The 14,764-nt window shown below is 34.6% G+C and overlaps 1 protein-coding gene across 2 annotated transcripts in view; it reads right to left on the reverse strand.

The window, feature by feature from the left end:
- The window catches only part of LOC118767376 (transmembrane protein FAM155A-like), a 303,047-nt gene extending 291,041 nt beyond the window's left edge, over nucleotides 1-12,006 (reverse strand). For both annotated transcript variants that reach the window (XM_036511827.1, XM_036511826.1), the window contains exon 1: nucleotides 11,581-12,006. In XM_036511827.1, coding sequence (XP_036367720.1) covers nucleotides 11,581-11,799 — 219 coding nt within the window. In that variant the 5' untranslated portion in view covers nucleotides 11,800-12,006. The remainder of the gene's footprint in view (nucleotides 1-11,580) is intronic.
- Nucleotides 12,007-14,764: the final 2,758 nt, after the last annotated feature.

Consider the following 14,764-nt stretch of genomic DNA (forward strand, 5'->3'; position numbering starts at 1 on the left):
ATCTATCTATCTATCTATATATATATAAATATATATATATCGGTGTGAAGAGATATGTCCTGCGTCTATATATATATATATATATATATAGACACACACACATACACACACATGTAATTACATATACATACCTATACACACATACGTGATTATATGATACACACATACACACATCATTACAGGAACATGTTTATACATCCATACACATTCATGATGACTTGAAAAGCCCTTTGCCATTTCTTACACACGCAAATACATGCACACATGTGATTATATGAGTGTCCCTATATATGTATACATACACACATGTGATTACATTTACATACCTATGCACATACACACGTGATATATGACACATGCATACATACACAGTCACATGAACACACCTACATATCCACACAAACATTCATTTATAGCTTTTAAAAACCTATGCAATTTCACACAGACACACACACACACGCACATTATTACATGTACATATATACAAATGCTCACTAAACATGCACTCACACACATTATTCGAAGAAGATACTTTCACACATACACACACATATGCGTGCATCATTACACGAACATACCTAGACTTTCATGCGCGCACACACACACCACACACACACACACACACACACACACACACACACTCTCTCTCTCTCACACAAACAATATGGAAATATTTTATCGAGTTTATTACAAATTGCCACATATCTATGTATCAACACTTGCTGCCACATGTGAAATCAACACACACACACACACACACTGGATTTATAATCCAGAAATTCCAAAGTATTCCAGTCATGACCATCCTGCTTATTCTCATAGGAATTATTTAATTCCACACATGATATTAAGGATCACTATATATTTTTAAACATAAGAGGTGGGATGAGGGTAGCTTGAGAGAGAGATTTAACTGTTATTTCTAGCAGAATGTGTGACCACATAGAGACGTCCTTATCTGAAATTATTTGCTCGTTTAAAAGTAAGATTTATGTTGTGTGAGATCAGTCTTCAATACTCTGTATCAATCATGTAACAATGTTATTGTTTGTATGTTATTTGCTTTAGTCATAGGACTGTGGCCAAGCTGGGGCACCACGTTGAAGAATTTCTAGTCAAATGAATCAACCCCAACACTTATTTTTCTTTTATGCCTGGTACTTATACTATCGGTCTCTATTGCTGCACTGCTAAGTCACAGGGTCGTAAACACACCAACAGCGGTCGTTAAGTGGTGGTGGTTGTGGTGGGGAGGAAACAAACATAGGCACAGACATAAACACACACATACACGCACACACATAAGTAATATATATATATATATAAATATATGATGGGCTTCTTTCAGTTTCCTTCAACCAAATGCATTTATAAGGCATTGATATCAGCCTGAAGCTATATCAGAGGGACTGAACCAGTAACCATGTGGCTGGTAAGCAAACTTCTTACCACATGACCATGCCTGTACCAGTATATATATATATATATGTATGTATGTATGTATGTAGTATGTATGTATGTATGTATGTATGTATGCGTGCATGTATGTATGTATGTATGCATGTATGTATGTATGTATGCATGTATGTACATGTGTGCTTGCATGTGTATGTGTGTGTGTCTTTCAAAGAGTTCTCATGACCCTATGATGTAATTATTGTGGTTTTCACACTTAACAGAAAGGTACATGGCATATATAGAAATATAATATGATATATATACCATATACAAAATATACACATATAATATAAAATAATTATACACATGAAGACAGACATTACATATATATACATATATATGAATATATATATATATATATATATATTATATATATATATATATATATTTGTGTATGTGTGTGTGTATACAGAAGGAGAGAGAAAGAGATAGGTAGTTAGGGAGAAATATATATGTATAGAAAGTGGCAGAATAATATAATGAAGGATGGAGAGAATAAAGTACAAGTTTTCTTAAAGAAGCAGTCATTGTCACACCTTGTGGGAGGAGAAGCAAGAGTTAAACAGGCATTCATAAAATTCCACTCCTTATGTCATGAGTAGCACACACACACACACACACACACATGTACATACAAGACATATTCTTATGAGTGTGTGTGTGTCTGTTTGTGTGTGTGTGTATACTGAGAGAGATAAAGAGAGAGAGAGATTGATAAATAGATAGATATATGGGTAGATAGATAGGCAGATAAACAAATACATACATAGAAGGACAGACAGACAGATGGGTAGATAGAAAGATAGGTAGATATGCATGTACATATATGTACACAACACACACACACACACATATGTATAAACACACACATGCATACACACACACATAACCCATCCTCAACATCATCATCATCATCATCATCATCATCCTCATCATCACTATTAATTTGAATTATGTCCGAGTCCCCTTCGTGCTTTCATATTTCCAAGGCCTACAAAATAAAGTCCCAAATATCTTAAGTGGAATTAGTAAGCTTGGTGGCCACATCACTCCCATTTCAAATTTAATACCTTATTACCATGGTAAACAAAAACTTTTGAAAATATAAATAAAACAAGAATCTAGACAGTTTCCAAAAGTCCTTAACCAAAACTGCGCAATAAGAAGTGGAAGCTTTGACTGTTTGGAATAAATTCCTTCAGAAGCATGAGAGTGTTGGAACCACCAGTGACTGAATCAGTCTGAGAGAAGCACGTGGGATGATGTAATCGACCGGTACACAGTCGTTTGGTGTCTGTGCATTACTGATTTGTAAGTTAATGTCAAACAGCTGTTATCACGTGCAGGACGGATCTGGCTATTAAGCGAGTCTATCGAGAATATCGACCCACGTCTTCCGTTGGCAAGGAAGAAGAACAGGTTGCCATCCTGTGACTGGTGTTTGTGATGAATGAAGCTGTGAGGGGAAGAAACACAATTGCAAATGTTTAAGGAAGAGATCGTTTTTTTTCTCCCCCTTCTTCGCCCTCCCCTCCATTTCAAACTGAGTCCTCATCAACTTCAAGTACCCCCTTGGAGTGGAATATAAGCGCAGAAAGGAAATGGATTGGCAGTGTTTGAGTAAATTTTAGAAAGTTTGGTGAGGTATCTGAGGTAAAGTTGATATGGTTAGATGGACCCATATGAGTGTATAACCAGTGTATTATACATGTGAGCTGTCCCTAGGCACTGTGTGCATGTCAGGGTACCCAACGGTTATATGTAAGGTACCCTGGGTCACACTATATGGTTACCTCCACAGCTACCACTAGCACTCTGTTATATTTTGGGTATCTATCATTGTCATATTGTTTTATATTGTTATTACTAGTTCACCATCATCTTAATCATTTAACGTCCATTTCCAATGCTAGCATGGGTTGGACAGTTTGATAGGAGCTGTCCTTAAGCAAGACACTTTATTTCACATTGCTCCAGTCCATTCAGCTGGTAAGAATGAGTTGTACCTTCCTGAATGCTCTAAACCCAAAGGACCACTTTTCAGTTGTCATGGTGCATTTGTCTCCCATTGGATGGGACACCAGTCCGTTGCAGGATTATTTAGTGTTATCCTTTTATTAATGCATCTCATCTTTATTCTTGTTGCCATTGTTGTCAGCCTTTTATTTCCCACTACCTCTTGTGTTTTTTTTTGGTGTTTTTTGCATTTCATCTTGACCCTGAATCTCACATTTCTGAGCCCTTCTGGTTTGTGCCCAATGGAAAGAAGTCATTGCTATTACAACCTTTATTAAATGACTTTGCCTTTCATCCTTTCAGGGTCGATTAAATAAGTACCAGTTGCGCACTGGGGTCGATACAATTGACTTAATCCGTTCCTCCAAATTTGAGGCCTTCTGCTTCCAGTAGAAAGGATTATTACTACTACTACTACTACTCTACTACTACTACTACTACTACTACTACTACTACTACTACCTCTGCCTTAGGCAGAGGTATTGTTTTCAATCATGTTTGTTTGCTTGTTTGTCCATGGGCAAGATATCTCAAGAACCACTGGTTGGATTTGGATGAAACTTTCAGAGATGTTTGGCCTTATGACCGGCACAAACTAATTAGATTTCATGATCGATCCAGTACCAGACAAGGATTCTGGATTATTTTTCCTGTTTTTCCAGTTAGTTTTTCAGAGCAGTCAGGTTCATTTCCAGTATTCTCATTTGTGAGAGCAGTCGAGTTTATTTCAGATATTCTCATTTTAAAAGACACCTCTGGCTAATCGTTGTAAGGACGTTTGTGTTGCCTTGGTGGAGATTTGAGCTCTTGTAATTATCATTACTATTATTATTCATTTAACGTCCGCTTTCCATGCTGGCATGGGTTGGATGGTTTGACTGGAAAACTGGTAAGCCAGGGTGCTGCACCAGATTCCAATCTGATTATTATTATTATTATTATTATTATTATTTATTATTATTATTATTATCATTATTATTATTATTATTATTATTATTATTATTATTGTTATTATTATCATTATTATTATTATTATTATTATTATTTATTATTATTATTATCATTATTATTATTATTATTATCATTATTATTATTATTATTATTATTATTATTATTATCATATATTATTATTATTATTATTATATATTATCATTATTATTATTATTATTATCATTATTATTATTATTATTATTATTATTATTATTATCATTATTATTATTATTATTATTATATTATCATTATTATTATTATTATTATCATATTATTATTATTATTATTATTATTATTATTATCATTATTATTATTATTATATTATTATTATTATTATTATCATTATTATTATTATTATTATTATTATTATTATATTATTATTATTATTATTATTATTATTATTATTATCATTATTATTATATTATTATTATTATTATTATCATTATTATTATTATTATTATTATCATTATTATTATTTTATTATTATTATTATTTTATTATTATTATTATTATCATTATTATCATTATTATTATTATTATTATTATTATTTTATATTATTATCATTATTATTACTATTATCATTATTATTATATTGTTATTATTAATTAATATGGTTCTTTGTGTTTTGAGTTCATTCCACCAAGGCCATCCTTGGTTTTCTATTTGTAGGAGTTATTAAAATACTAGTCAAATACTGAGGGAATAGTTTCAGCTAACCCCATCCCGTCAAAACTGCTGGCCTCAACCTAGATTAGAAACCATTATTATCATTATTATTATTAGTATCATTATATTATTATTATTATTATTATTATTATTATTATTATTACTATTATCATTATTATTATTATTGTTATTATTATTTATATGGTTCTTTGTTTTTGAGTTCAAATTCCACCAAGGCCATCCTTGGTTTTCTATTGTAGGAGTTATTAAAATATACTAGTCAAATACTGAGGGGATAGTTTCAGCTAACACCATCCCGTCAAAACTGCTGGCTTCAACCTAGATTAGAAACCATTATTATCATTATTATTATTAGTATCATTATTATTATATTATTTTTTATTATTATTTCTTATTACTATTATCATTATTATTATTATTGTTATTATTAATTATATGGTTCTTTGTGTTTTGAGTTCAAATTCCACCAAGGCCATCCTTGGTTTTCTATTTGTAGGAGTTATTAAAATATACTAGTCAAATACTGAGGGGATAGTTTCAGCTAACCCCATCCCGTCAAAACTGCTGGCCTTCAACCTAGATTAGAAACCATTATTATCATTATTATTATTAGTATCATTATTATTATTATTATTATTATTATTATCATTATTATTACTATTATCATTATTATTATTATTGTTATTATTAATTAATATGGTTCTTTGTGTTTTGAGTTCAAATTCCACCAAGGCCATCCTTGGTTTTCTATTTGTAGGAGTTATTAAAATATACTAGTCAAATACTGAGGGGATAGTTTCAGCTAACCCCATCCCGTCAAAACTGCTGGCCTTCAACCTAGATTAGAAACCATTATTATCATTATTATTATTAGTATCATTATTATTATTATTATTATTATTATTATTATTATTATTATTATTATCATTATCATTATTATTATTTCTGGCCGTATTGCTAGTATGCTGGTCAAAATGCTCAGCAACATTTTGCCTGTCTTTGCAGTCTGAGTTCAAATTCCCGTGATGTCAACTTTGCTTTTCATCCTTTTGTGGGAAGGTCGATAAAATAAGTACCAGATGAATACGGTGGGGGGGGGGGGGGTCGATGTAATTGCCAAATCCCCACCTCTGAAATTGCTGCCCTTGTGGCAAAATTTGAAATCATCATCAGCAGCAGCAACAGTAGCAGCGGCAGCACCGATATTGTCATCATTATTATTTTTTGAAATCATCGTTTTTATTATGATTATATTCTATTGTTGTATTATTGATACTAACGAAGCCATGCTGCTGATAACTGGTCCTTTAGATTGTCATATTCCTAGCAATACATTCTATTAATACTCCTGCATCAACCCCTTCTTTCACAAGCAGAAAATTGGACTCTTAAAACACAGGCAAGACAAATTTTAAAAGAATGAACAGCCTTTTTATTTATTTTTCATAAAACAAACCATAATACGAAGCAAAAAAGCAAGAGGTGTGAAGTGTGTCTGTTAACCACGTGTCTATCGAATTCTTGGCACATACCGCTAGATTGAAGAAGAGGGAGACAGAGCAAAAGAGAGAGAAAGATGGAGAGAGAAGTGAGGCGAGGGAGATAGAAACGAGCGGATGCAGAATGGAGTTAGAGATTGCGAGATGCTGAAGTGAAAAGCAGGCAGGCAGGCTGGCTGTTAATATTCGTAAACGCAGGTTCATAGAAATATACAGCAGACACGTGTGTGCATGTGTGTGTGTCTGTGTGTGCATATGTGTGAGTGTATGTGTGCATGTGTGTCAGTAGGTATGGGCAAACATATGTGCATGTGGCTGCGCTGAGAAGAAATTTACTCGGTGCAACAGGTAGTGCACATGTGAGCTTAACTTTAGCATCTGTTGCATGCGTGGTGGCATTGTATTCTGCATTTAAAGAGAGTGTGTTTATGCAATAAGAAATACCTACACGCACTTCTGTGTGTTTGTGCTTATATATATATGTGTGTGTGTGTGTGTGCATGTTTTCATACACACATTATGAATGTATGCGCGTGTATAATATTACATGCACACATATATATGCACATACAAGCATGTATGACTGCATGCATACACACACACACACACATATATATATATATATATATATATATATATGCTATGTGCATGTGTGTGTCTATGAATGTATCTATCTATCTACCTAACTAATCAAAACTGTGCCGGTGATTTAATCATCATTTATTTATGCATTTTGTTCAATTTCTCCATTATATATATGTGTGTGTGTGTGTGTTTATATATATAAATATGTGTGTGTGTGTGGGTGTGTGTATGTACATGTACACATGTATATATGAGAAACTGTCTACCATATGTGTGAGCCATGTCTCTCTCTCAGTGTCTGTCTTTTTCTCTCTTTTTTCGTCTGTCATTCTGTCTGTACACACAACCACACACACGCACACACACACAAACACACACAAACACAGAAACAAATTTGTGATGGAATCATGTTATACAGTAGTAGTCTTTTCATCAATTTCGAAATTAGCACCCCCATTATTAATATATTATTATCATCATCATCATCATCATTGGTATAATGTAATAATTCAAAAGATTGGACACTGTTAAATGTATTTATATATTGTTATGAATATTTCATATGTATGTGCATGTGTGTGTGTGTGCCTGTCTATATGTATATACATATATATATATATACATGAAATCAGTGTTTATTTATTGACCCTACCACCAATACCAGTACATGTTTTGAGTTCAAATCCCACCAAGAACAACCTTGTCTTGCTACTCATCCAAGGGTTGGTGAAACAACTACCATGCAAGCACATGAAGTGAATTAAATACACACACTCACACACCCACATGCACACACACATATCTGCACACACACACATACACACTCTCTCATGCCCATACATACACACACATACACATGCACACACATGCACACACACATGCACATGCACACACACATGCACTCTGATGCCCACAAACACACACATGTGTACACATGCACACACTCACGCATACACATGGTGTTTAAAGACCTTTCATTCATTGCCTTTATGTCCCCCTTCAACTGTGCCCCTGTGGCTAATAAAAAAATCATCATCATCATCATCAGATGCCTTTCATCCTTTTGGGGTGGGTAAAATAAGTACCCGTTGAGCACTGGGTGGCTGATGTGACCAACTTGCACTTCCCCTCAAAATTGCTGGCCTTGTGCCAAAAATTAGAAAGAATCATCATCATCATCATCATCATCATCATTATCATTATTAATTCTGTGTTTGTTTCTTGCTTTCACTTTTTCTTTACTTTTTTTTTACATGATTGATTCAGTGTAACACCTTTCTACCATATTTGTAATGCTCCCTCGAGGCAAATATAAATCACCACCACCACCACCACCATCATCATCACCATCACCATCACCACCACCAGCAGCATCACCACCTCCATCATCATTATCATTATCATCAATATTATTGCTGTTGTTGTTGTTGTTATATCTAAGGTTCTGAGCTGGCAGATTTGTTAGAACACTGGGGAGAAAAAAATATACCAAATTGCCTTACAGAATTTGGTCCAGCTCTTTCTTTAGATTCTGAGTTCGAATCCAGCCAAAGTCAGCTTTGCTGTTTTCTCCTTCTGGTATCGATAAAATAAAGTACCCCAGTACCAGTGAAACTCTGGGGTCGATGTAATCGACAGACAGCCTCTCCTCAGAACTTTTGGCCTCATGCCTTCTTAATATCTGGAGTTCAAATCCTGCAGTGGTTCGCTTTAATTTTCACCCCTTCAATGTTGATAAACTAGAATACCAGTCAAATATTGGGGGGCAATGTTATCAACTAATAGTCACTCCTCAAAATTGCTGGCCTTGTGCCTACATCAGAAATTATTATTATTATTATTATTATTATTATTATTATTATTATAATTATTATTGTTGCTGTTGTTGTTGTAGTAATTGTTATTTTTGTTGTTGTTGTTGTTATTGTTGGTGATATCTTGAAAGCATTTTTTGAAATTCCTTTACATTCTGTGGTTCAAATTCCACTCTAGGCTGACTTTAGCCTTCCTTTATTCTGGGACCAGTGAAACAATGATATTATTATCTGGTCTTATTCACAATGGTTCCATCCATTTCTTTAATGCTCCAGAGGAAAGCATGAACACCACAAATTTACATGGAAATTGTCTTCTTAGGTACAAGGAAATGATGCTGATGACATCATAGAAATTAAGTACACCAGATAGTTCACGTGTAACATTAGAAATTCATCTATTATTATTATTATTATTATTATTATTATTATTATTATTATTATTGTTATTATTAAATTCTGCTGAGGTCAACTTCGCCTTTCATCCTTTCAAGGCCGTTAAATAAAGTACCAGTGAAACACTGGGGTCGATATAATCAACTAGTTCCCTGCCCCACAATTTCAGGCCTTGTGCTTATAGCTGAAAGGGTTATCATCATCATCATCACCATTATTATTATTATTATTATTATTATTATTATTATTATTATTAATTCAGTTGAGGTCAACTTTGCCTTTCGCCCTTTTGGGGTCAATAAATTAAGTACCAGTGTAACACTGGGGGTTGATGTAATGGACTAGTCCTCCTCCCCTAAAATGACTGTCCTTGTGGCAAAATTTGAAACCATTATTATTATTATTATCATCATCATTATTATTGTTATTGTAGCTGGTTAGGTGGCAGAATTGTTAGCATGCTTGCTGAAATGCTTAGCACTATTTAGTCCACCTTCGCACACTGAGTTCAAATCCCACAAAGGTTTACTTTGTCCTTGAGCCTTTCAGGGGTTAATGAAATAAATACCAGTTGAGCTCTGGGGTAGATGAAATTAGCTTTCCCTTTCCCTGCAAAATTGTGGGCCTGTGCCAAATTTTGAAACCATCATCATCATTACTATTATTATCATCATCAGGCTTTGTGCCTTTAATAGAAAAGATTATAATTATTGTTGCTTTTTGTGGCTCCAGGGTCAATAAAATACCCACCAGTTGTACACTGGGGTTGAAGTTCCCTTAAAATTTCTGGCCTTGCTGTATAAAAATGCAAAACTACTACTATTATTGCTATTAGCATTATTATTATCATTATCATATTGTTATTATTATCATTATCATTATTATTGAGTAATAATATCCATGTAAGATGATGGCAATACATACAGAAAACATTCAAAGCCACTAACAGTGTTACAAGGATAAAAAAGAAAATTACATTAATAATAATATATATTTTGTAAATGTATATATATATATATATATAGTACTGAAATGGTGTATAAGTGCATAACAATAAAATATAATAACAATAGAATTATACATGTGTTTGTATGTGTGTATATATTAATCTGTGTATGTATGATTGCATGTATGTACACACAGACATGCACACATATATATATGTATGTATGTATGTATGTATGTATGTATGTATGTATGTATGTGTATGTGTGTGTATGTATGTATGTATGTATATGTGTGTGTATGTATGTATGCATATGTGTGTGAGTGTATGTATATTATGCATACATATTATAGATATATAGTATATAAACAAAACTATTAAATGTATGTATAGTATATATACTATATATAATATATTTATAATATAGATACATAATATATATATATATGTATGCATATATATATATATATATATATATATATGTATATATTTCCTATATGTATATTATATATAATATATATATGGTATATCATGTATAAGATACAGGATAAAAATATAGAAATACAGAAATATTGTATGTTAACTTTTAAGTGACGTTAAAGTTACATATTGAGAGCACATGATGTAAGATACGCATAGAAACATACAGATATAAACACATTTCCGCATACAGCTGCACACATACATACATGCGTGTGCATGTGTACGTGTGTGTTTGTGTGTGTCTGTGTGTGTGTGTGTGTCTGTGTGTGTAAAGAAAAGTTTCTGTCCAGCAGCAGTGAAGAGTTATGGGATAAGTGAGTTGGAATACATCAGCCAGGAGCGTACAGATCTATATTACCTCCCTGCCACGGCAGAATCAAACGTTTATTACTAGAGTTGACCTTTGACCTCTCTTCCCCCTGCACTTTCCCCTCTCACTCCTTTCCTACCACCCGCCCACACCACACACATATGCACATGTACACAGGTATACACACAAACCAAATCAACCGGATTTATATCACGCCAAACATATATAAACTTCGAATCTGGAAAGTAAAATGGGACAGCAAGTTCCGTGTTGAGGGTGGGGGAAAAAAATCTGAAAATCGGAGAATGGATGCACGGGTGGATGGATGAATTAAGAGGTCAGAGGATAGTGTCATGGGGGGGGGAGGTTGCAGGGTCAAGTTCTACAGTTCTTACCTGAGCTCTATCCGTGGTGGCCCCCGAGTCGTCAGCGAGGGGTGGGTGTAAAGCGTCGTCGAGGTCCTCAGGTAGTATAGTGTCCCAGCTGCCACTGCTATTTACTCGTGCCACAGGTATCCGACTGGACCCCTGTTTACCCTCCTTTTGCGATTGTTGCTGTTGTTGTTGTTGCTGCTGTTGCTGCTGCTGCTGTTGTTGTTGGACACTTGTGGTCATCTTGGCCGGGTCGTGAACACCAAGCGTCACTTCGTCCGCGAGCAGCAGTCAATGTAATTCCTATAAATGCCACAAGTACAGAAGACGGTTCCACCGTTGTTGTATTCCGTGAACACTGCCATCAACACCGAAACGGCAGCCAGTATTATTATTATTATTATTATTATTATTATTAATATTATTGTTGCTGTTGTTGTTGTTGTTGTTTTTGTTTGAGGATGATAAAAAACTTTCCAATGGAAAAAAAGGTAAAATCCAGGTTTCCGTGTGTATGTGTATGCATTTATTACATATGTGTTTACGTGCCTGTATGTATATGTTTATGTATGTTTATGTGTGTGTTTATGGTAGGGAGACGAAGCGAGCAAGCAAAAGAAGAAGAGAGAGAGAGAGAAAGAGAGAAAGGGGGTTACAAAGAAGAAGTAAATAAAGAAACTGTTGATGACAAATATGATGATGACGATGATGGTAGTGGTGGCGGTGGCGGTGGTGGTGGTGGTGGTGGTGGTGGTGGTGGTGACAAAGAAGAAGAAAGAGGAGAGGAAGAATAAAGGAGCAAGCAGAGGCTGAGAGTCTGAATGGATATAGGAAGCAAAGTGTGAAAGGGGAGAGCAGGGGAAGGATGAATGGATGAACGGGGAGACGGAGAGATGAGTGAATGGATCAGAAGAGGGAGCGAGTGTAAGTAAGGGACAGGAGGAAAAGAGAACGGGGAGAGGTTGAGGAGAAGGATTACATGGACAGATAGGTGTGTGTGGTGTGTGTGTGTGTGTGGGTATGTGTGGGAGTGTATATAAATATATATATATATATGTATGTATGTATATATATATATATAAAGAAATAGATAGGCAGATAGGTAGATAGATAGATTGAGAGAGAGAAAGAGAGAGAGAGATGGATAGATGGATGTATATAGAAACAGCTGGGGGGGTGATATAGAAAAATAAGAGTTTTGCGTATATTTTTACGGATAAAGAAAAGTTAGATGGATTGACTGAGAGAAAGAAAAAAAATTCAAGGGATGAAAATTATAGGCATATATATACATACATATTTACACACACATGCACACATACACACACATACACATGCACATATATGTATGTATGTGTGTATGTGTGTTCTTGTGTGTGTATGTACTTGTATGTGGAGATAGATAAACTTAGAGACAGACAGAATGGGGGAGAAAGTGAGGGAGAGAAAGATTTAAAAAAACGAGGAGATATATATAAAAAAAAACGATGATAAATGAATAGTCAGTTGATGGATAAATGGCTAGCCAACTATCTGGTTCGTTTAGGTATGGGATAGACAAATAGACAGACAGATAGCTAGATAGGTTAATAGGTAGGTATAGGTGGATGATGTGATAAATCTTGTACAGAAGTTATGTTGTTAGGTAGGTAGAGAGAGAGAGATAAATAGATAGATTGATAGAGAGAGAGAGAGAGAGAGAAGTAATGTAGAGACAGATAGATAGATGAATAAAGAGAGAAAGTGGTTGTTTGATGAAGGAAGAGAATGGGAATTTAGTGACAACAGGTAGATGGAAGACTTAAAGAGATCGGGTGGATAATTTACTGAGAAATTAGTTTAAGAGCTGTCTATCTATCTTTCTGTCCCTCCATCTATTATCTAACTGTCTTTCTATATGCATGTATATATATATAATAATATATATATATATATATATAATATATATATGTATGTATACACAAACAGAACACACACAGAGATAGAAAGATAGATAGATAGATAGATAGATAGTAGATAGATAGATAGATAGATAGATAGACAGACAGATAAATGGATGGATGGATTGATGGATGGATAGATGGATGGATGGATGGCTGGATGGATAAAAGAGGGAGTTACAGATGTATGGTCTATAGATGGAGTGGGGGAGAGTGATGAGTTTTAAAGAATTAGAAAAGAGATATGTGTGTGACAGAGAGAGAGAGAGAGAGAGAGGAGAGAGAGAGAGAGAAGGGTGCACAGAAGAAGAGAAGTAGAGATGAGTAAAAAGAAAAGATTTTTTAAGGGTGAAATGAAGATATGGATAAAAAGAGAAAGAGTTTGGTGAGATTGAAAGATAGAATAATAGAGTGTGAGAGAGGGAAATGAGAGAGAGTGAGTGGGTGAAGGTGAATGAACTTGTGAGAAATGGAGAGATGAGTAGAAGAAATATGAGTTTAGAGCAAGAGGAAAGAGGAAGTGTAAAAAAGAAAGTGAAAGTAGATGAATTAGTGAAAGATAGAGGTGAGTGAAAGAAGAAGTGGAACTTTAGTGAAAGAGAGAAAGAAAGACAGAGTGTGTGAGAGAAGGAAAGATAGTGAAAGTAGACAAACTTGTGTGTGTATGAAAGGGAGATATGAGTGAAAGGAGGAGTAGAATTTGAAAGAGAGAGAGAGAGAAAGAGAATGTGAGTGTAAGTGAGAGGAAAACAGACAGAGGCAGTGAGACAGCTAGAGACACGACAGGGAGAGAGAGAAGGGGAGAGAGTTGTGTGAGTGAGAAAGAGACAAACAGAGGGATAGAAAGAGAGAAAGAGGCAAAGAGACAGTAGTGAGATAATTAGACTGAGAGAGGGATTATGTATGAGAGAGAGAGAGGGGGAGTGTTTAGTTTATATGAGACGTAGAAGTGTGAAGGAAGGACTTTTTGGAAAGAGGAAAGATAGAAGGAAATTAAACAAAGAGCAAAGAAGGAAAAAAATGAAAAAAAGAATGGTTAGTTTTCTATTTTGAAGTGGATGTCAAGAATAGAAGTTATCGGATGAAATAAATAAGAATAAGAGGAAAAACAGAGGAGACTTTGGAAAGGTGAATGGTCTGAGGAAGAAGAGAGAAGGAAAATATCTTGGGAAGATGAGGTGAGAGAGACTTTGAAGTTGATGAAGACGGAGCCAGAGTAAAGAGATGAAGTGGAAGGAGAGCGTGAGGAAGATTAACACGTAATATGG

This window comes from Octopus sinensis, linkage group LG21, assembly GCF_006345805.1.
Source record: "Octopus sinensis linkage group LG21, ASM634580v1, whole genome shotgun sequence".
Lineage (NCBI taxonomy): Eukaryota > Metazoa > Mollusca > Cephalopoda > Octopoda > Octopodidae > Octopus > Octopus sinensis.